General features: G+C 42.8%; 1 protein-coding gene across 1 annotated transcript; it reads left to right on the top strand.

Annotated features, from left to right (window-relative positions):
* The first annotated feature begins 1,392 nt into the window (after positions 1 to 1,392).
* Positions 1,393 to 9,784, top strand: ptcd1 (pentatricopeptide repeat domain 1). The gene is made up of 8 exons (XM_055890559.1): positions 1,393 to 2,380; positions 5,106 to 5,246; positions 6,037 to 6,255; positions 6,501 to 6,602; positions 6,681 to 7,415; positions 8,403 to 8,519; positions 8,903 to 9,085; positions 9,233 to 9,784. Exons 1-8 carry the CDS (start codon positions 1,889 to 1,891, stop codon positions 9,413 to 9,415), a joined length of 2,172 nt encoding a protein of 723 aa, XP_055746534.1. The 5' UTR covers positions 1,393 to 1,888; the 3' UTR covers positions 9,416 to 9,784.
* Positions 9,785 to 24,173: the final 14,389 nt, after the last annotated feature.

Genomic DNA, 24,173 nt, shown 5'->3' with positions numbered 1-24,173 from the left:
GGAAATATGAACACTATCACATACTTTTAGGAATTCGTAAAAGGCATACGCATGCACGCGCACACACACACACACACACACACACACACACACACACACACACACACACACACACACACACACACACACACACACACACACACACACACACACACACACACACACACACACACACACACATTCTATGTGGAGCCATACTGACCCAAAGGACCCTTCCAGCCCTTTAATGGTTGTTAGCAGTTCAATAAATAATTTTCCTTAATTAGTGATAATTAAAATGTAGGGGAGGCGGCTCATTGAAATATTTTGGGGTGTGGTTTGTTCACAGCTCTTTTTGTGCAAACGTGAGTGAGAGTGTCATTCCAGTTGATCTGATCTGTTTGTGTTATGCTATATTACATGTTAGATATGACTTTGGTCAGTGAAGGTGTCTTTGTTAAAAACATTCAGAGATTTGTTTTCCAGTCAGACTTTATTTTTTTAAAACCTTTATTTAACTAGGCAAGTCAGTTTAATGTGTTTCAACCTGTCCCCAAATTAATATAGTTGGTTCAGAGTTTGTTTTGATATTTCAACTTGCGTGTCCTGATCACATCTGGTGTGGATGGAAAAAATCAAAATGAGCATGCGTGTCCCCGGTCTAGTCAGCATGTTATTCTTTCAGGCAACAATTAGATGAAAGGCTTAACTGAATGAACAATAGAGACTGAAAACAAATATGAAAGTTTATTAAAACAGATTTAGGCCCCGTCTTTAAAAAACAAAACATTGTCAGGGGTCCTTGGAGCTTGAGACCCATGGCATGTTCCCTGCGGGCCCAGTCGGTAATCTGGTCGTGTGTGTGTGAGGTGTCTTTCGGTGTCCACTCCCCCCAGTGACTGACAGCTGACAGTCTTCCAGGAATTCCCGGGATTTCCTTCTCTCCCATTTTTCTGATAGGGATTCCCCAGTCTCTCTCAATTCAATTCAAGGGGCGTTATTGGGATGGGAAACATATGTTAACATTGCCAAAGCAAGTGAAGTAAATAATATACAAAAGTGAAATAAACAATACAAATGAACAGTAGACATTACAATCACAGAAGTTCCAAAAGAATAAAGACATTTCAAATGTCATATTATGTATATGTAGTCTCTCTCTCTCAATCTCTCTCACACTCTCGCTCTCCCTCTCTCTCACTCCCGCCATCTCTCCCATAAGTAGCAGAACTGATAGAGAGAATAAAAAAGAATAATTGTCCCTGTCATTTTATTTACAGATGAACTTTGAATCTCTGTTCATTCTATTGGTGGACACATTTGCAGTTCAAATAGTTTCCTGTAGAAAGCAGTTATTCTCTGTTCTGTCCCGCTGTAGACCTAACAGGCCACGAAGAAGTCTGACCTCCAAAAATGTGACAGCCTTACTAATCTATTCCCGATATATCGGTCTGATTTATCAGAAACAACGTCAATATTTGAAGACATTTCATAATCACGGAACCTGTACAATATGTATGGTCGTCTCAACAACACGTTTCAAATACATACATTGTAGACGTTTTACCAATACAAGACTTTACTCGATTATTGACCTGTTTTGTCTGGTAGAAAAATGGAAAAACATGCTTGCGTTTTCCTTGCAGGTCTTCATGAGTTGACGACGGCTGTGTGTACTCTGACATAAATAATCATGGTTGGAACCAAAACATTAGACTTCTACACGGTAGAACTGTCGGATACAGTAGGAGTTTGAAGAAGAATTGTCATACTGCAGTTATTCGTGTAAAATAAACGGTTGATAGCTAACGAGTTACAAGCGTGTTAACAGTTGGCTAACGTTAGCTACCAACAGTAGCCCCGAGATGAGCTAACTCTAGCTAGCTACTGTACACCCAGGCCTCTAAAGATGTTGCAGTGTGTGTCTCGGTCGTGTTTGAGGAACGGGATAAGCATCGTAGACTATGTCGTCAGATACGGCTCTACCCAGACAGCACGAGGTCTGTCGATCTTGGGCTCCGGTAGCACCGTGAGAGCTCCACGTTCCTGGTCGGTTCACCCGATAACGGACATCAACCGAAGAGCCTTCACCGGGTCTGTGTCGGTGAGTTCTAGAAGAACCAGGGATGTCCAGGAATCACCGGCCGCTCCCGCCCGAATGGGCCGGGCTGGGAGCGACCTGGGCGTTGAGGACTTCGGATCTCTTTCCGCTGATTTTTCCTCCAGGCGGGCCTTCCGGAAGACCACCCCAGAGCTGCAGGAGATGTTGTACCGGGAGGAGAGGCAGGCGGCCGGGCAGGAGGAGGAGAGGGAGCCGGTGGCCTTCAGATCTAGGACTGGTCGGAGGAACACACAGTACTGGTACTTCCTCCAGTGTAAAAGACTCATCAAGGAGAACAAGGTACAGCGATCTCTCTCTTTATCTATCACCCCCTCTGGTTCTCATCTTTCTTTCTCTGTCTCCTCATCCCATGTCACTGTATCTGACACCTGAGAAAGAGGAGGTAGGGAGGGAGGAATGGTTGCGTGAAACGTCATCGACAGCCACCAGATTGCTATAACAAGATGTGGTTAGCAGATACTTAAAATACGTATTCAGACATTGTAAGGTCTGGCATGCATCATTAACGTCTGAGCAGGGGAACATAACCCATGCTTGAGGCTGAGATGCTGGATGGAGAGACTCCAACCTGAAGAGTAGGATATAACTACACTCCTCTGACCCCTAACCTCTGATCCCTAACCCTCAGCTGTCGGAGGCTCTTTTTGTTCCAGAGTGATGTGTTGGAAGGAGAGTCTCCACCCTGAAGAGTATAACTACACTGTTGTGACCTCTAACCCCCAGCTGTCTGAGGCCCTGTCCATGTTTCAGAGGGGGAGAGGCTCCAACCTAAGGAGTATTACTACACTACACTGCCCTGACCTCTAAACCCTGACCCCAACCCCCAGCTGCCAGAGGAACTGTTCCTGTCAGGCCCCCAATGTTTGTTCTGGAGCGTGAAGTCACTAGCTCTGTTGGTCAGCTACTGCGTAGCAACCTAGCGGTGCCAAAAGCATTGATCTGTCCTAGAAAGCCTATGTAAATTACGATCGCCAGAAAAGCCCCCCCAAAGAATTTGCGGTTATGTTATGAAGGTTCTGGGCTCTAAAATTAGTGTAGCTTGATCAAGTTCGATCCCCAAGGTGAATTATTTTAAGGTTTACTACAAATTAAGATATTTAAATAGTGATCCAATCTGGCTTCTACAGTACCGGTCAAAAGTTTGGACACACCTACTCATTCCAGGGTTTCTACATTGTAGAAAAATGGGGAAGACATCAAAACTATGAAATAACACATATGGAATCATGTAGTAACCAAAATCTAAATATATTTTATATTTGAGATTCTTCAAAGTACCCACCCTTTGCCTAGATGACAGCTTTGGACACTTGGCATTCTCTCAACCAGCTTCATGGGGTAGTCATCTGGAATGCATTTCAATTAACAGGTGTGCCTTGTTAAATTTGTGGTATTTCTTTCCTCCTTAATGCGTTTGATCAGTTGTGTTGTGACAAGGTATGGGTGGTATAAAGAAGATAGCCCTATTTGGTAAACGACCAAGTCCATATTATGGCAAGAACAGCTCAAATAAGCAAAGAAAACGACAGTCCATCGTTACTTTAAGACATGAAGGTCAGTCAATACGGAAATTTCAAGAACTTTGAAAGTTTCTTCAAATGCAGTCGCAAAAACCATCAAGCGCTATGATGAAACTGGCTCTCATGAGGACCGCCACAGGAAAGGAATACCTAGAGTTACCTCTGCTGCAGAGGATAAGTTCATTAGTTACTAGCCTCAGAAATTGCAGCCCAAATAAATGCTTCAGAGTTCAAGGAACAGACACATTTCAACATCAACTGTTCAGAGGAGACTGTGTGAATCAGGCCTTCATGGTCGAATTGCTGCAAAGAAACCACTTTTAAAAGACACCAATAAGAAGAAGAGACTTGCTTGGGCCAAGAAACACAAGCAATGGACATTAGACCGGTGGAAATCTGTCCTTTGGTCTGATGAGTCCACATTTTAGAAATACAACCGCCGTGTGTTTGTAAGACGCAGAGTAGGTGAACGGATGAGCTCCGCACGTGTGGTTCCCACGGTGAAGCATGGAGGAGGTGGTGTGGGGGTGCTTTGCTTATGACACTGTGATTCATTTATAATTCAAGGCACACTTAACCAGCATGGCTACCACAGGATTCTGCAGCGATACGCCATCCCATCTGGTTTGCACTTAGTGGAACAATAATTTGTTTTTCAACAGGACAATGACCCAAAACACACCTCCAGGCTGTGTAAAGGCTATTTGACCAAGAAGGTGAGTGATGGCGTGCTGCATCAGATGACCTGGCCTCCACAATCACCCAACCTCAACCAAATTGAGATGGTTTGGGATGGGTTGGACCGCAGAGTGAAGGAAAAGCAGCCAACAAGTGCTCAGCATATGTGGGAACTCCTTCAAGACTGTTGGAAAAGCATTCCAGGTGAAGCTGGTTGAGAGAATGCCAAGAGTGCAAAGCTGTCATCAAGGCAAAGGGTGGCTACTTTGAAGAATCTCAAATATAAAATATATTTTGATTTGGTTAACACTTGTTTGGTTACTACATGATTCCATATAAGTTATTTCATAGTTTTGATGTCTTCACTATTATTGTACAATGTGAAAATGGTAAAAATATAGAAAAACCCTTGAATGAGTGGGTGTGTCCAAACTTTTAACTGGTACCGTATATACAATTGTCGTCACAGAGGACGGCAGGCTACAAGGAGGTTCCGGTTGACTCTCTCAGGCAGGATGAAAACGACTACATTGACCATGATCCATTGCTAGTTACGGCCACTTTCGCCATTATCCTCAGCGGTTTTTGGTTGCAATTCAGCAATATGGTGCACTTCAAATACTTCTTGTGCCGTCTGGAGTTTTGCATAGGAATACGTGGATGACGTCACTATCTACTAGTTTTAATGTCTATGGTTCACGTTCCTGTGTGAGATGTTGGAGGTAAAGAGGCTCCAACCTGAAAAGTGTAACTATACTGTTCTGACCCATAACTATAACCCCTGACCCATAAACTCTAACCCTCAGCTGTCTGAGGCCCTGTCCATGTTCCAGAGTGAGATGTTGGAGGGAGAGCGACTCCAACCTGAGGAATATAACTACACTGTCCTGATAGGAGGCTGTGGGCGAGCAGGACATCTCAAACACGCTTTCAAACTCTACAACGACGTACGTATAGAGACCAGACACACCCGTGCACACATACACACACACACACACACCCGTGCACACACACACACCCGTGCACACACACACACCCGTGCACACACACACACCCGTGCACACACACACCTGTGTGCACACACACACCTGTGCGCACACACACACCTGTGCGCACACACACACACCCGGGCACACACACACACACACCTGTGCACACACACGCACCAGTGTTTTCACTAGGATTCTTTTCAGCAGCGATGGCAAAGTTAGCGGTGGAGGGAGATGGTGGGCATGGTCAATGGCGCGGTTTTAGAGGCCCTCTTGACCTCAGAGACAAAATGTTGCTGTTTTAAAGTAAAATGTCTGCAATTATACACATTTTGCCATGGTTTGTACTTTGTTCTTGTGCTATCTGAGTGACTCAAACATAACAAACTCAATGGGGCCCTCATGCCATGCATTAACATGTTAGATTATCCCTGATGGTTCAGTTCTCAGAGATGATCTTATTTAAAAAATATATAGATACATTATCTTTTGTATACACTTTATATCTAGTTTTAGTCATTTAAGTTAACACTGAAAATGTTATACCATCCCAATTTTTTTAATAAATTGTATTTTTATTTATTTTTGAGGTGGTGGCCACGATTTAGCAGCGGTATAGGGGTAACGCTGTACACGCACAGTGACACAAACGCACACAGACACACACATATGTTTCTCCCTCACCCCCAGATGATGATAATTATGGTGTATGTGTTTAATGTGGCGTGTTTGTGTGTGTGTCTGACAGATGAAGAAGAGAGGTCTGGTTCCTAGCGACGCCACCTACACCGCTCTGTTCAACGCCTGTGCCGAGTCACCACGGAAACAAGCCGGGCTGCAGCAAGCCATCCACTTGGAGCAGGAGCTGCGGCGGAAGAACCATCCCCTCAGTGACATCACATACCACGCCCTGCTGAAGACGCACGCCCTCACCAACCACCTTCGAGCCTGTTTACACACACTACGGGTAACTTTAGCCCCTGACCTCTAACCCTTTCCCTCACCAAACACCTCAGAGCCTATCTACATACACTGTCCCCTGACCTCTATTCCCAGATCAATTATAGACAATAAAAACACAAGACAATATTAGACTTAAAATAAAAACAAGAGTCAAGACACCAAGATACAATAAGTGTGTTTCTCTTTCTCTATGAGATATTCAGGGCCTTTGTACATCCAAGCAAAGTGTGTGTGTTTGTTTGTTTGTAGGACATGCTACAGGCTGGTCATGCAGTAACTCAGGAGACTTTCCACTTCCTGCTGATGGGCTGTGTGAGAGACAGAGACACTGGCTTCAGACAGGCCCTGCAGGTAACACACACACACACACACACGTTTTCAAACTTTTAAAACTGTTGTGTGTGTGTATAATGTGTGTGTGTGTGTTAGGTGTATCGTCAGATGTTGAGGATGGGGATTCGTCCCGACGTCCAGAACTACAACCTGCTGCTCCGCGCTGCTAGAGATTGTGGGATAGGTAACCCCGCCGTGGCCTCTGCCCTGCTGCTGACCTCTGATTGCGGCCAGGAAGGTAAAGCGGTAAAGGTCAGGGGTCAGGGGTTGGCTCCGCTGGATGTCGACGCTCTGGAGAGTCAACTGTTCACACAACACTCCGACAACGACCTTGGTCACCGTAGCAATGACCCCAGTGACCATAGCAACGACCCTAGCAACATCCCCAGTCACCATAGCGACCTGGACAGTATTGCGGTCGCCCCGGTAACAACCCAACTGGTGATGGTGAGGAAGGGAGGAGAGCAAGTGGCTCCCATTGGCTCTCTCCCCTGTCTGTCAGGAGCCAGTACCCGCCCCCCCAACCTGCTGGACCTATCAGTGGGCAGGGCTGGAGAGGGGGGTGTGGTCTCGCTTGGTGTGGTGAGCGGAATGTTTGATAGGCTGGCGCTGATGGGTGGGGCCCAGGGCTTCCTGGATAAGATGGCCACTGCGGGGCTCTGCCCCGACATCAGAACTCTCACACTATTAGCCGACATCATGGAGCCCGGCAGCCAATCACTGCACAGCCTGCTTGCGGTCGCTAAGCAACACGGTGTGAAGCTGGATGCAGCGTTCTACAACAGTGTGATCCGCAGGGCAGCACGTGCTGGAGACCTACAAGAGGCTAAGGTACACACACACACCTTCACTATGTACACACACACCATCACTATGTACACACACACCTTCACTATGTACACACACACACCTGAGAGGTATACTACATTTTAAACAAGATCTACTCAGGGTTTTACTAAAGCTAGCCAGCTTCAGTTAGCTTCACTTTCCAGCTCAGGCTTCAACCGTTGTCCGCCTGCCGCTAACTTTAGCAGGCTTGTAACTGCGTGTGCATGTTGCACGCAGCTAGTCGAACGCCAAACTCCACCGAGACAATGCTGAAACGTCAATCTATGGGCGAGTCAGTGCACCATGTTTATTTGTGCGGAAAGCAAAATGAAGGAAAACATATCTTGCAAATTCAGCAGGTTATGGTGTGAAATAGGTTTGTTGAAGTGCCGTCTTTATTTGATCACGTCTCGTTAATGCCGTCTTTGGTGGGCCTTCGGATGCTTATCATTGTGCAAGCACCCACTCCTATCGATAAAATAACACAAGTTATAAACAAGTTTTACTGTGCGTGAACTTTCAAATGCATTCGGTCATTACTAAACGTGTAATGTGATAGGAATTTTAACATGACTATTTTTAAACACAAAACGACTTGATTAATAAAATGTTTCATCAGTCTTCCTCAACTGAAAGGGTTGAGGATGCAGTCTTTGCGAGAGGGAGGGAAACTTGTTTCATTCATCCTCAGCTTGTGGCTTAGACTCTTCGTTCAGGATAAATGGAGTTGGCCCTCAGTTCCCTTGCCACGGAGCAGGTTAGTTCTGAAGGATTCGTTGCCATAGCAATATACCTGGCTAAAAGGTGATCCCCCTTCGTGGTATCGGTTATCCACGAGTTGAACTCAGAGTTGACCAAAGTTACCTCACTTAACTCCTCAAACCTCTTACGTAGTATAGGGCTCTGAAGTTATACCGATGTTGTTGCAAGGTGTGTATGTTTTCTAACTGTGTGTGTGTGTGTGTGTGTGTGTGTGTGTGTGTGTGTCAGGCGGTGATGTGTGTGATGCAGGAAAGACGTGTGCGTGCGGATGTACGGACGTACGGCAGTCTGGCTCTGGGCTGCAACAGACAGACAGATGCTCTACAGCTGCTGGGGGACATGCAGGTAACACACACACACGATTACGCTGCCCCGGATTGAACTGAGCTATGGCCTGTCACGTGACCGGGTGAAGCTAGGCGGGAGAGGCCCGCCCTGCTGCTCGGTCATATTGTCAACAATGCAGCATGACGCATAGTTCACAATAATTCAACAACTCCTTTCCATAAAATGTTTGAATTTTCTAAGTAGTTTTCATTGAGAAGGCAGATAATTTGTTATTTTTTAAAAAGGTTTTATCAGAGCAATCACTTTTCCATGTGAAAACACAATCAATTTGTCGTCGGCCAGAACGGGATTTCCGTCTGTCACCTGGGAGGCAACCCGGTTCCAAAACAAATGCAGTCATCCGGGCCAGTTTAGTAGAATCCCCTCTGTGTTTCCTGCAGGCGGCGGGGGTGCAGCCCAGTGTGCATGTGTTCTCTGCTCTTATTGGCTGTGCCAGCAGGAGGCTGGACTATGTGTATCTGAGGCTGTTGCTTAGAGCCATGAGGGAACACAACGTCCCACCTAATGACATCATCATCACTCAGCTAGAACACGCCTCCCAGTACCCGCCCAACTATAACCAGGTAGGGAGGAAAGGGCATGTGCGTGTGGTATCTAATCATGTGCATCGGTTCGTCACTACAAGTGCAGAAACAACAGATCATGTGTTTGAGTCTCACATCTTTCTCTCTCTTTCCCTACCCCTCTTTCCTTGTCCGTCTCTCTATCAGTATAAGTTTAGGAACACCTACCTGTCTCAGATTGATGGTTTCCGTGGCTACTACCACCAGTGGCTGACCACCATGCCCGCCCAGGAGACAGGAGGAGCTGAGAGAGACCAGCCTACAGAGACGAGACAAGATGGACACCAGCAGGCAGCAGCAGCAAGACGATACCGCAAGCAACATAGCTGAACACACACACCTTTGTACTCGCGCGCGCGCGCGCACACACACACACAGCAAGCATTGTAAATGTGAGCGTCTACAGCCCCAGAGCCATGATGCTGTTACTCTAAGTGTTGTCACGTGTCCTGTAAATATCAGAGGTGGCTGGTGGGAGGAGCTATAGGAGGATGGGCTCATTCGTAATGGCTGGAGTGGAGTAAATGGAACAGAGTCAATCGTGTGGGTTCCGTATGTTTGATGTCTTTGACACCGTTTCATTTTTTCCATTCCAGCCTCTACAATGAGTCTGTCATCCTATAGCTCCTCCCAACAGCCTCCAATGAAATATATGTACACTGTTATGTTTATTTATGTAATAAACTTACAGTAATAACACTTGGTCTGTGTATTAGGCTTGGGCAGTATCAAGATTGTCATACCTTCATACCTGCAAGGGGCGCTGTTTTCAAAATCCTCTAATCCAAAGGTTAGCAATGCTAACAAGTACATATACAATCTCATAGAGAAGGCTAACTAAATGCTAAAAAGCACATTGCGAACATTTTGTACAGTCTATGAACATCAACAAGTATACAAGTAACTCAATGATACTCACTGTTTGCTGCACAAAACAAATATTAAACAGCAAGGCTCTTGATCCAGGAGGGAATTCTCTGCTGTTACCAAGCGCAGCAAACCAAATGCATAACTGCAGAGAATATCGCACATTTTAGACAGCTAACTTAATAGTTATAAGATATCTAGCAGGCAGACATGTACTTGTGAATTTCGTACTGTAACTAGATCACCTGGCGCGTGCTGCACAACAGTGAGGCTCCGGTCTCGTCCTTGTGTGCTTGTAAATAAACACCACGAGACTGGGGATTACACAGGTAAACTTCGTACTAGAAAATTGCGACAGGTGAAATGAAGAACGCAATCTTTATTTCCAAATGTTTTGCACAAGTTGACTGCAGGTATTTACTTAAAAAGTAGCAACAAATATTCAAATTTATAAAAAAATTAAAGGAAGTTTCATCAGTTGAAAAAACATCCCGTGGGTTTTTCCCAAATACACCATTATACGTTATACCACTCAAGTCTACTGTGTATGCTTGACCAAAGAAGGTGGGGTTTATGACTTCTAAGTGTTTGGACTGCATAAACCCAAAATATCTGCTATGGTACTTACCTGTACATGTCGCTGCTGGGACTGGCTGGTCGCTTATGTGAATGGTTGCCACAGTCAAAATTGGCTATATCGTAAATATACATATGTTTTTTTCTGGTTGGTCTTGATTTAGGGTTAGGCTTTAAATTAGCAGTGAGGTTAGGTTTCAAATCAGATTTTTAAGGACAAATTGTAGAAATAGCCGGGGTTTGGCCATTTGTGGCAGTGGTAACTATTGACGACAGGTGAATTGGGCACAGGCGATCTGAAGTTTGGAAGAGCACAGCATGAAAAGAAAAAGGACTGCAGCACTGAGTTTGGGATGAAGTACTTTAACATGCTCGTTTTATTACATCTAACGGTGTCGTTCTTATGCAAAAGGTCATATTTTTGTAGAATTTGACATTCTTTATATAATTGATCCTGTCACAGGGTTATAAGTAATGATGTACAGTGCGTTCGGAAAGTATTCAGACCACAAAATACCCCAGAATGACAAAGCAAAACCAGGTTATTATAAAATAAAAAACCAAAGATTTACATAAGTATTCAGACCCTTTGCTATGAGACTCGAAATTGAGCTCATGTGCATCCTGTTTCCATTTATCATCCTTGAGATGTTTCTACAAATAGATTGGACATGATTTGGAAAGGCACACACCTGTCTTTATAAGCTCCCACAGTTGACAGTGCATGTCATAGCAAAAACCAAGTTCTGAGGTCGAAGGAATTTTTATAATTGTATTTATTAGGGATCCTTATTAACTGCTGCCAAGGCAGCAGCTACTCTTCCTGGGGTCCAAACACATTAAACATTTACATTATATATAAACAGTACATCATATAACATTACTACACGCATATCTACAATATAACATGTATAATCCCACCATACAACAATATTACAATGTATGCATATGCGTGTCTCTACCTTTGTATGTGTCTCTTCACAGTCCCTGCTGTTCCATAAGGTGTATTTCTTCAGATAAAAAAAACCTGGTATTCTCCTGCTTGCATCAGTTACCTGATGTGGAATAGAGTTCCATGTAGTCATGGCTCTATGTAGTACTGTGCGCCTCCCACAGTCTCTTCTGGACTTGGGGATTGTGAAGAGACCTCTGGTGGCATGTCTTGAGTGGTATGCATGGGTGTCCGAGCTGTGTGCCAGTAGTTTATTAAGCAGACAACTCAGGACATTCAGCTTGTCAACACTTCTTACAAAAACACGTAGTGATGACGTCAATCTCTCTTCCACTTTGAGCCATGAGATATTGACATGCATATCATTAATGTTAGCTCTCTGTGTACTTTTAAGGGCCAGCCGTGCTCCCCTGTTCTGAGCCAATTACAATTTCCCTCTTTGTGGCACCTGACAACACTACTGAACAGTAGTCTAGGTGCGACAAAACTAGGGCCTGTAGGACCTGCCTTGTTGTTGGTATTGTTAAGAAGGCAAAGCAGCGCTTTCTTACGGACAGACTTCTCCCCATCTTCGCTACTGTTGTTTCAAATAGTTTTGACCATGACAGTTTACAATCCAGGGTTAATCCAAGCAGTTTAGTTACCTCAACTTGCTCAATTTCGACATTATTCATTACCAGATGTAGTTGATGTTTAGGTTTTAGTGAATGCTTTTAGTTTTGGAAATATTTAACTAACTTATTCCTTGCCACCCATTCTGAAACGAACTGCAGCTCATTGTTAAGTGTTGCCGTCATTTCAGTTGCTGTAGTAGCTGACATGTATAGTGTTCAATCAAATGTATTTATAAAGCCCTTCTTACATCAGCTGATGTCACAAAGTGCTGTACAGAAACCCAGCCTAAAACCCCAAACAGCAAGCAATGCAGGTGTAGAAGCACGGTGGCTAGCAAAAACTCCCTAGAAAGGCCAGAACCTAGGAAAAAACCTAGAGAGGAACCAGGCTATAAACATAAGTTCTTCAAGCAGCAGACTATGATCGATAATGTCAAAAGCTGCAATGAAGTCGAACAAAACAGCCCCCACAATCTTTTTATCATCAATTTCTCTCAGCCAATCATCAGTCATGTGTGTAAGTGCTGTGCTTGTTGAATGTCCTTCCCTATAAGCATGCTGAAAGTTTGTTGTCATTTTGTTTACTGTAAAATGGCATTGTATCTGGTCCCCCAAAAATCCAGAAGTTTATTAAGGGTTGGTAACAGGCTGATTGGTTGGCTATTTGAGCCAGTCGAGGGGGCTTTACTATCCTTGGATAGTGGAATTACTGTTGCTTCCATCCAGGCATGAGAGGACACACTTTCTAGTAGGCTTCAATTCAAATGTACAATGCTTGTCTTTCATAATTTGGATCTGTAGTGTCAGCGTTTGTTGCTTGCATGTCATACCTAAGTTTGCTTATTTTGCCAAAGAAAAGTAATTAAAGTAGTTGGGAAAATCAGTGGGTTTTGTGATGAATGAGCCATTTGATTCAATGACTGAATCCAAATTTGCCTTTTTTCCCAAAATTACATTTAAAGCGCTATCATTGTTTATATCATTTATTTTTGTTTCATAGTATAGTTTCTTTTTATTTAGTTTAGTCACATGATTTCTGAATTTGCAGTACGTTTGCCAATTGATTGGGCTGCCAGACTTATTTTCCATACCTTTTGCCTCATCCCGCTCAACCATATAATTGTTCAATTCCTCATCAATCCAATGGGTTTTAACAGTTTTTACAGTCATTTTCTTAATGGGTGCATGCTTATTAATAACTGGAATAAGCAATTTTATAAATGTGTCAAGTGCAGCATCTGGTTGCTCCTCATTACACACCACAGACCAGCAAATATTATTTACATCAACAACATAGGAATCACTACAAAACTTATGGTATGACCTCTTATACACTATGTTAGGCCCAGCCTTTAGAACTTTGTTTTTTCTAGATATGGCTACTATTTTGTGATCACTACATCCAATGGATTTTGATACTGCTTTAAAGCACATTTATGCAGCATTAGTAAAGATGTGATCAATACATGTTGATGATTTCATTCCTGTGCTGTTTGTAACTACCCTGGTAGGTTGACCGATAACCTGAACCAGGTTGTAGGCACTGGTTACAGTTTGAATATTTTTCTTAAGTGGGCAGCTTGATGAAAGCCAGTCAATATTTAAATCACCCAAAAAATATTCCTCTCTTATATCACATACATTATCAAGCATTTTACACATGTTATCCAGTACTGAATGTTAGCTCTTGATGGTCTATAGCAGCTTCCCACAAAAAAGGGCTGTGGGAAGCATTGTAGTCAACAAGCATCCCTGTGAAACGCTTCCGAGACCTCGTAAAGTCCATGCCCCGACGAACTGACGCTGTCTGAGGGCAAGTTGCTGTTTGGTGAAAGTTGCCTATCCTCTCCTTGTATTACTTTAAATTCCAATTTCTATATGTAGACAATCCTAGGGTTGTGTTATGTATCAATTAAAGTCTGTAGAGCTGAAGAGTTGAAATTCTGAACTGCACTTTACCTCAAGAGCAGGGATGGGGTTTACAGGAAGTCAGTTATGGAGTCTTTGGGATTCATTATGTCCTTGAAAAAGAGTGTTAAATTCAGTTTGTCTGGCAGCAGGTGGCAGCAGAGTCCCTGTCTTCAGGCACATCAAACTAAGAGGTTTCAGAATGTTTCTGGATTGAACCAATTATACAGGCTTTTTGGTCATGCATACCAGTGCTGGGTGTGTCAAAATGAGAATGCATGAGCAGAAAAGAACCCCATATCTATTGTAAAATATGGTGGTGGATCTTTGATGTTATGGGGCTATTTTTCTTCCACTGGTCCTGCGGCATCAAGGATCTTGAAGGATTCTGTATTGAGGAATGGTCTAAGATCCTTCCCAATGTGTTCTCCAACTCATAAAACATCTTCGAAAAAGTCTCAGTGCCATTATCATTGCAAGGTGAGGTATTGAAAGGTTTTGAAAACAGAGGTGTCAATCATTTTTAATCATTTCATTTTTAAAAATATTACTTGCTAAACAAAATCTCTTTCTCCGAGCAAATGTATTATTATAAAATAATATAGAATATTTTTTGAGCATTCAATATTGCTCAGTATTTGAATTATTTATTTTATACAGTAATTTTTGCTGATCTTTATTAAGGGTGTTAATAATTTAAGACCACACTGTACATTCCTATTCTCCTCTGTGTGTGTGTGTGTGTGTGTGTGTGTGTGTGTGTGTGTGTGTGTGTGTGTGTGTGTGTGTGTGTGTGTGTGTGTGTGTGTGTGTGTGTGTGTGTGTGTGTGTGTGTGTGTGTTGGGAGGGGGATACTGCACTCCGTGAGCCCCTAGGACAGGGTTCCCCAAACTCGGTCCTCGGGACCCCAGGGGGTGAACATTTCGTTTTTTGCCCTAACACTACACAGCTGATTCTAAAAACCATACTAATCATCAAGCTTTGATAATCATCAAGCTGTGTAGTGTTAGGGAAAAGAACAAAACTTGCACTCCTTGGGGTCCCACGGAGTGAGTTTGGGAAACGCTGCTCTAGATTCATTGATCACCATGTCCTAGGACAAAGGAAGAGAAGTTTGGGGGAAAGTGAAAGGAAGAGCACTAAACATTGTGTGTCTGGTTATTAAATCGGTAAGGATGTGCAGCTCTAGATATGCAGCCCTAGCACCAGCAACAGTCCTGAGGCTCACTTCAACCTAGCCCAGGCCCAGCCCCAGAACCAGTCAAGCAGCCCCAGCCCGTAGCCCTTCTCTTTTGCTGTGAAAGAGAAGTCACGGTCGCAAGTTTCACAGTGACACAGCACACACTAAAGCAAGACAACTCAATATGACACAGCAACACATACACACACACACAAACAAACACGCACTGTGAGAGCCTCATCTGATGCATTATTGATGTGATGTAGAAATTGAGGTGGCATTAGGTCTAACAGTAAAACACTATTACATACACTCTCTCTCTCTCTCTCCCTGATGAACCCAACTGAAATTATACAAATCTCTTTCCTACGCCCTTTATTTTTATCACCCTCTCTTCTTTTTGTTTTTTTCTCAGGGTATGTAAGGAGGGTGAGTTAAAGGAGTTACTATTACATAAACATTGTAGGAGGAGGAGGAGGAAGAGGACAAGGTCGGCAAGTAGTTAAAGGAGGGGGAGGAAACCACCATATTGCAGTGCTATGTACACACACGCACACCTCTGTGTTGGCCGCATCACTACATGATAACTGCACAACTTGTATGGGCTTCTGAGGTGAACTGGGTCTCAGCTTCTTTTTCTGCCCCTTTCCTTCTGTCTTTTTTTTCTCTGTAAGACAAAACTTTCTTTCTCAGTTGAAGCTCTATATTAACTGTACCGAGTCCTCTCTACTCTGTGCCTGGTTCTGTGGTGTTTATGGTCCCTCCACTGAGACTGCTGAGAGAGCAGTGCTACTCAGGAAGCACTCAACACACACACACACACACACACACACACACACACACACACACACACACACACACACACACACACACACACACACACACACACACACACACACACACACACACACACACACACACACACACACACTTCTGATGGTCTCCTGCAAATGGCACATTAAACATTTAGCAAAGCACTCTGGGTCTCTGTGACATCATCTCTTAGCGGCACTCAGCTTCAACAGTATGGAAACCTAATAATGTATCTTTCTGTCTCTCTCTATCTCTTTCTGATTCGCTGGGCCAGAAGGGTCTCCTGTCTGAGAGCAGACCCATTGATCTATATTGATCGCTGGTTAATGTGTGTGAGCGTCTGTGTGTGTGTGCGCGCACGCATGTGTTTATGTGAATGAGGAGAGGACACAACCATTGGGTTCTCATTTGAACCATTGACCACCGCAAGGCCAATGAGTACAACAGTCTTAATGCTCTGCCTAACAGTTAAGACAAATAATCATTGTGTGCAATACGGTTTTGGAAACCTCAGAAACTACTTTCATATCAGCCCAAAATCATTTCTTCCTGTGCGATGTTTTAACACAGTGTCACGCCCTGGCCTTAGTATTCTTTGTTTTCTTTATTATTTTAGTTAGGTCAGGGTGTGACATGGGGAATGTTTGTGTGTTTTGTATAGTGGAGGGTGTGTGTATTGTTTAGGGGGTTTTGTAGTAGGTATGGGGTAGTGTTAAGTGTAGGTGTTTAGGAAAGTCTATGGTTGCCTGATTTGGTTCTCAATCAGAGACAGCTGTTTATTGTTGTCTCTGATTGGGAGCCATATTTAAGGCAGCCATAGGCTTTAGGTGTTTGTGGGTAATTGTCTATGTTGCATGTGTGCACTTAGTTCAGTTTAGCTTCACGTTTGTTTTGTTCATTTTGTAAGTGTTTGTTTTTTCCTTCATTAAAGAATTTGTATTTTCCACGCACTGCGCCTTGGTCCTCTCTCTCTCAGCAAGACGATCGTGACACACAGATTCCCATGGAAGTGTTTTGCGCACATTTACCTGAACTACATAAATAAAATAAAAAACTATGACACTTCCTGAACTGATATAAACTTGGGAGGGAACACAAAAAACACTGGCTTGAAGCTGTCACACAATAAAAAAAATGTGATAAAACAGCTAACAGTTAGTGTATCTTTTGTATTTGTAAAGTTATTTTAGGATAATAGACTAATTAAATTGGGTGTTCAAGCTTTCCACAGCTGTATCCCAATCAAGGATCAATTGTTTCAATTGATAGAGCATTTCATACCAAATCACCTCAAGTAATCAAAATGGATGGAGATTGGAGTCACAATCTCCTTAGACCTTCAGTCTAAGTGAGCAAATCTCTGCCTAACAATGAGTTGAACTCATTTTTGATATCTGAGATAACTGTGGAAAGATTAAGGTCCTTCATTCTCTCCTTTTCATTTGTAATTTTTACCCCTAAATAAGTCAGTGTCTTTGACTGGAATATTGCAAACTTCAGCAATATCAGTACCTTTCAATTAAAAAATGCCACACTTTTTCAAATTCAGATTTAAAATACAAATATTTGTAAAAATTATTAGAAGAACTTCCAAATGGCTTTACATTTTTTTTTTTGGTATCATCTGTCCTAGCCACGTCGCGAAGTTCCATGGCAGAAATCAGCTAAAGAGGGGTCAGACCCGATGTAAATCAGTGATGCCTCGCAACACGTCAAACCAATCAAATGCCTTGCTTCAGTGGAGCTCCAAATGTACTCTCCAGATTTGTGCCGTAGGACCAACAGTGTGTGAGGACAAAAAATGTCAACAATACAAGCACTGGTGACAATTTATTTTTTATAAGAGCCTTTCTCGGTTATTTCTAGATGAGCTAAAGCAGCAAGAGGGGAGAAATGGTCTACAATGCTGGCCATATATATATATTTTTTATGTTTCTGAAGTGATATTTGTCAGTTAAAGCTAGCTTGAGGGACAAGTAGCTAGCCACAATGAGTTTTTTTAATAGAAAAGTCAGCTACCTTTTAAGCTACCAAGGTATAGCTAGTTAAATTTCTCTCACGATTATAAAGCTAATAACATTTTAATAAAAACAGCATATTATTGACCTTAAATGTTTGCTGTACTGTCTATCCATGGGAACAACTGCAATCATTTTGCAAACATTTATAAAGTGAATTAAATAAAATCAAACCTCACATTTATTTTTTACCTGTAATGCTTATCTCCTGTAACCTAATTGTTATCTCCTTATTTTCATACTGTACCTAAATTACAAGGGTTGGATTTGCACTAAACAATTTTATGTCAGCACTTAAAAGGCATGTACAAAATCTGGTATATGGTTTGCCTCACATTTATTGTCTACTGGTATCATTTTAAACTGAGAACATACTATATAGCTCAATATGCAAACGATGTGTGAGTTTAGCTATTATCTGCTTCAGATGACAGATGCCCATAAGGCCGGTAATGCCATCATACTGTAGGCCGAAGGCTGCTTTGGCGATGCATGCCTTATGATCATTTGCTAAATGGATTCACATAGCTGATATACTGAGAGAGTGACAATCAAATCAAACAGATTGGAGATCTTACAGTTAGACAAAAAGGAAATGTTAATTTGAGAAAACAACGCAGAAACAGACACAGAACCCCTTACCCTCTTTTTTGCAGGATTGTGATTTAATCAACATTGGCACTAAGTTTATACATTGTTTGTGATGTTTAACTGTATTGTATACAACATTTGCTAAAACAGGTAGGTCATAGCATATAGCCTTCAAACTCAACTAGCCAGTGCCACTGCATTTTTTCATTGTTTTCCTCCATTCAGGGACTGATTTAGACCTGGAACACTAGGTGTGTGGAATTAATTATCAGGTAGAACAAAAAACCAGGAGGAGCTCATCGGATAAGAGTTGAACATCCCTGGCATATAGAATATACCCTAAGTCTCTTGGGGCATTCATTGGGACCTCTCTCTTCGTCTGCAAACAGGCTTTCACAGCTTTCCAAATCTGAGGACAGAAAACATCAAAGACACAGGCTTCATTATATTCAAAATTAGACAGCACTGAATAGTATGTTTCAGATTCAGAATGTTTCATATTTAATAGTCACATGTACAGGGTTGCAGGTGTGATTGCAGGGTACAGTGAACATCTTAGTTCTGCATGTTGGAGCTCGGAGCCTAAGTGAAATAAAATAATGAAATTGGTCATAAAAAACAACAATAGAAATCGAAAAAACACTATATACATCATAACTGTAGCAGTGATGAATAAATAAAATGTCCGGGGGGGGGGGGGGAATAACTATCGGGGGAGCAGCATGACCATTGATGGGCTGTGGAGACCAAGTGAAATAAAAACAAAAGTTATATTAAACCAAATCAATAATATACATATTAACAAATGTAACAGTGATGAATTTCGTTGGGGTGGGGGCAGAGTAAAAGTCAGTTGGGCGGCTGGGGGGAAATGTCCATAGAGGGAGCAGCATGTAAGGTAAGTGACCGTTGAGGGGGGTGGGGGAAAAATATACATGGGGGATTAGCGGGGGGGGGAGTAGGTAGCTGACTAGTGGTGGCTATTAGGCAGCCTGAGGGTAGAAACTATAGGCCTTCAATACCATATCTCTCTGTCCTCAAGGTTTAACCCTTTTAGGGCAGGGCTCTTCAACCCTGTTTCTGGAGAGCTACCTTTCTGTAGCTCTCCAGAAACAGACGGTAGCTCTCCAGGAACATGGTTGGAGATCCCTGCTCTAGGGACTGGAACTTGAGAATATTTTCATAATGTCCTCCCACAAAATTACCTGCCCTATCCAGTAGCCTTTACTGACAGCTGGAGCTGCAATTTCACCCTCTTCCATGGCTGTTATGTACAAATGCATTTGGAGACTGTTATACATCATGATAGCTAGCTAATAGGAAGTTAGCTAGCTGAGGACATTTAATTCATTTAAGTAAACAGTGTGTGAAGTTAGAAACCTAGCTAACTAGCTAGCAGCTCAGTTGAGTTAGCCTACAATGTGGCTAACTGTAGCCAGCTAGGTATTTACTTACTTGAATAGGTTATCCCACTGCCTCCGTTTTTTGGGGTCCTTACAAAAACTTAATAATGGGCAATCTTCACAATATTTTCAGGGGTCGCAAAGCGCAGCCAGCAGCCATGTGGACAAATGGAGAAAAGGAAAAAAGTGTTCGTCACCAGAGCAGTTTAGAACGTGTCGTGACTTTTGACTTTACCAGTGTATCCACTTTCAAGTTAAATAAATACAAATGGAAAACTGTCGGCAACACTTGATAACTAGCACTTGAAACTATAGGCAAAAACTACCCAGACGGAAAACAGTGTCATGACATACCCTGAGGGAAGGATCATAGCCCCCCCTCCACTCTCTCTCTCTCTCTCCACAGTTTTATGACAGGTCATGAATACCTGGTAGAAACTGCCTTGCAGTATTGAGAGAGAGAATCTACCAGAACAAAGAGCTTCTCTTAGTTCAAAACTCCTAATTCCCAAAATGGGAGAACTAAACAATATTTCTACTTTTGAGAATGTGGGAATGGTCCGTGGACACTTAAGGGACAGTTATGACGAGTGTGTTTCATTTGGTGCTCCCATGAAGGACAGGAAACACACATAACTGTATCTCTTAAAGTGTACATTTCCCAGCTGTCAGGTTTACATCTAAATATTGTAAAACGCATGTGATTAAACATGAAACTATTTGTGAAAAGATGTAATGTGATGTTAACCTTCTAAATGAGAATATGGATTTTCATATAAAGATTAACTTGTCAGTGGCCACGCTGTAACGATCGTCGTAATCCTCCTCCTCGGACGAGGAGGAGAGGCGAGAAGGATCAGACCAATATGCAGAGTGGTTAGTGTTCATATTTAATGAAAATAGACTGAACACTTCAAAATACAAAACAACAAACGTGACAAACCGCAAACAGTCCCGTGTGGCACGAACACTGACACGAGATACAACCACCCACAAAAACCACGTGAATCACCGGCTGCCTAAGTATGATTCTCAATCAGGGACAACGATTGACAGCTGTCTCTGATTGAGAATCATACCCGGCCGAACACAAACATCCCAACCTAGAACAAACACATCGACAACCCACCCCAACTCACGCCCTGACCAACTAAAATAATACAAGAGAAAGGAAAAACAGGTCAGGAACGTGACACACGCCCACGTGAGCATAGACATTACGTTGGCATCATGGAACCGCCCTTTTCTACTTCAGAGTAGAAAATCACTTGTGACAAAATGTACCTTTCGTGCCGGACGTCTCGAATGGTTAAGAAGTCAGAGAACGTCAGGACAGAGTCCCCACGTTGGAATGGCTACAATTCTATAGTCCACAGAGACCATACAGCTGTAGTTTTGGCTACAGGGCTTGAAATGGTTAAACTCTGAGACTATCGATCACTACAGAATAAGAACAAATCTTAGATGTATTATTACTAGTCTGCAGCTAGAAATTACGTAAATCTAGAACGAGAATACCAACAACCGCCGAAGCACCTATTCTATGAGAACATTTCCGAATGGTACTCTGAAGTATGTATTCTAACCACCTACAACCACAAAATACATTGTGACTCCTGGGAAAGTTAACCAGAGACTCTGATGAACTCCACAGGACAATCGAGGATTCCAACACGGAGAGACAACAACGACATACAGGCGTATACAGTGGGGGAAAAAAGTATTTAGTCAGCCACCAATTGTGCAAGTTCTCCCACTTAAAAAGATGAGAGAGGCCTATAATTTTCATCATAGGTACACTTCAACTATGACAGACAAAATGAGGAAAGAAAATCCAGAAAATCACATTGTAGGATTTTTTATGAATTTATTTGCAAATTATGGTGGAAAATAAGTATTTGGTCAACAACAAACAAGCAAGATTTCTGGCTCTCACAGACCTGTAACTTCTTCTTTAAGAGGCTCCTCTGTCCTCCACTCGTTACCTGTATTAATGGCACCTGTTTGAACTTGTTATCAGTATAAAAGACACCTGTCCACAACCTCAAACAGTCACACTCCAAACTCCACTATGGCCAAGACCAAAGAGCTGTCAAAGGACACCAGAAACAAAATTGTAGACCTGCACCAGGCTGGGAAGACTGAATCTGCAATAGGTAAGCAGCTTGGTTTGAAGAAATCAACTGTAGGAGCAATTATTAGGAAATGGAAGACATACAAGACCACTGATAATCTCCCTCGATCTGGGGCTCCAGGCAAGATCTCACCCCGTGGGGTCAAAATGATCACAAGAACGGTGAGCAAAAATCCCAGAACCACACGGGGGGGACCTAGTGAATGACCTGCAGAGACCTGGAACCAAAGTAACAAAGCCTACCATCAGTAACACACTACGCCGCCAGGGACTCAAATCCTGCAGTGCCAGACATGTCCCCCTGCTTAAGCCAGTACATGTCCAGGCCCGTCTGAAGTTTGCTAGAGCATTTGGATGATCCAGAAGAAGATTGGGAGAATTTTTATTTCACCTTTATTTAACCAGGTAGGCAAATTGAGAACACGTTCTCATTTACAATTGCGACCTGGCCAAGATAAAGCAAAGCAGTTCGACACATACAACAACACATAGTTACACATGGAGTATAACAAACATACAGTCAATAATACAGTGAAAAATAAGTCTATATACAATGTGAGCAAGTGAGGTGAGATAAGGGAGGTGAAGGCAAATAAAATATATTAATAAATAAAAATATAAAAAAGGCCATGGTGGCGAAGTAAATACAATATAGCAAGTAAAAAAACACTGGAATGGTTGGTTTGCAGTGGAAGAAGGTGCAAAGTAGAGATAGAAATAATGGGGTGCAAAGGAGCAAAATAAATAAATACAGTAGGTAAAGAGGTAGTTGTTTGGGCTAAATTATAGATGGGCTATGTACAGGTGCAGTAATCTATGAGCTGCTCTGACAGCTGGTGCTTAAAGCTAGTGAGGGAGATAAGTGTTTCCAGTTTCAGAGATTTTTGTAGTTCGTTCCAGTCATTGGCAGCAGAGAACTGGAAGGAGAGGCGGCCAAAGGAAGAATTGGTTTTGGGGGTGACCAGAGAGATATACCTGCTGGAGCGCGTGCTACAGGTAGGTGCTGCTATGGTGACCAGCGAGCTGAGATAAGGGGGGACTTTACCTAGCAGGGTTTTGTAGATGACCTGGAGCCAGTGGGTTTGGCGACGAGTGTGAAGCGAGGGCCAGCCAACGAGAGCATACAGGTCGCAGTGGTGGGTAGTATATGGGGCTTTGGTGACAAAACGGATGGCACTGTGATAGACTGCATCCAATTTATTGAGTAGGGTTTTGGAGGCTATTTTGTAAATGACGTCACCGAAGTCGAGGATTGGTAGGATGGTCAGTTTTACAAGGGTATGTTTGGCAGCATGAGCGAAGGATGCTTTGTTGCGGAATAGGAAGCCGATTCTAGATTTAACTTTGGATTGGAGATGTTTGATGTGAGTCTGGAAGGAGAGTTGTCATATGGTCAGATGAAACCAAAATATAACTTTGGTAAACTCAAATCGTCGTGTTTGGAGGACAAAGAATGCTGAGTTGCATCCAAAGAACACCATACCTACTGTGAAGCATGGGGGTGGAAACATCATGCTTTGGGGCTGTTTTCCTGCAAAGGGACCAGGACGACTGATCTGTGTAAAGGAAAGAATGAATGGGGCCATGTATTGTGAGATTTTGAGTGAAAACCTCCTTCCATCAGCAAGGGCATTGAAGATGAAACGTGGCTGGGTCTTTCAGCATGACAATGATCCCAAACACAACGCCCGGGCAACAAAGGAGTGGCTTCGTAAGAAGCATTTCAAGGTCCTGGAGTGACCTAGCCAGTCTCCAGATCTCAACCCCATAGAAAATCTTTGGAGGGAGTTGAAAGTCCGTGTTGCCCAGCAACAGCCCCAAAACATCACTGCTCTAGAGGAGATTTGCATGGAGGAATGGGCCAAAATACCAGCAACAGTGTGTGAAAACCTTGTGAAGACTTACAGAAAACGTTTGACCTCTGTCATTGCCAACAAAGGGTATATAACAAAGTATTGAGATAAACTTTTGTTATTGACCAAATACTTATTTTCCACCATAATTTGCAAATAAATTCATTAAAAATCCTACA

This window comes from Salvelinus fontinalis, chromosome 30 (genome assembly GCF_029448725.1).
Source record: "Salvelinus fontinalis isolate EN_2023a chromosome 30, ASM2944872v1, whole genome shotgun sequence".
In the NCBI taxonomy this organism is placed as follows: Eukaryota; Metazoa; Chordata; class Actinopteri; order Salmoniformes; family Salmonidae; genus Salvelinus; species Salvelinus fontinalis.
This window is presented reverse-complemented; position numbering and strand designations above follow the sequence as displayed.

Coding starts and splice junctions, on each gene's coding strand:
- ptcd1 (XM_055890559.1), top strand. CDS start 1,889: ATGTTGCAGTGTGTGTCTCGGTCGTGTTTGAGGAACGGGATAAGCATC. Junction 2,381..5,105: donor GACTCATCAAGGAGAACAAG/GTACAGCGATCT, acceptor TCTAACCCTCAG/CTGTCTGAGGCCCTGTCCAT. Junction 6,256..6,500: donor CCTGTTTACACACACTACGG/GTAACTTTAGCC, acceptor GTTTGTTTGTAG/GACATGCTACAGGCTGGTCA.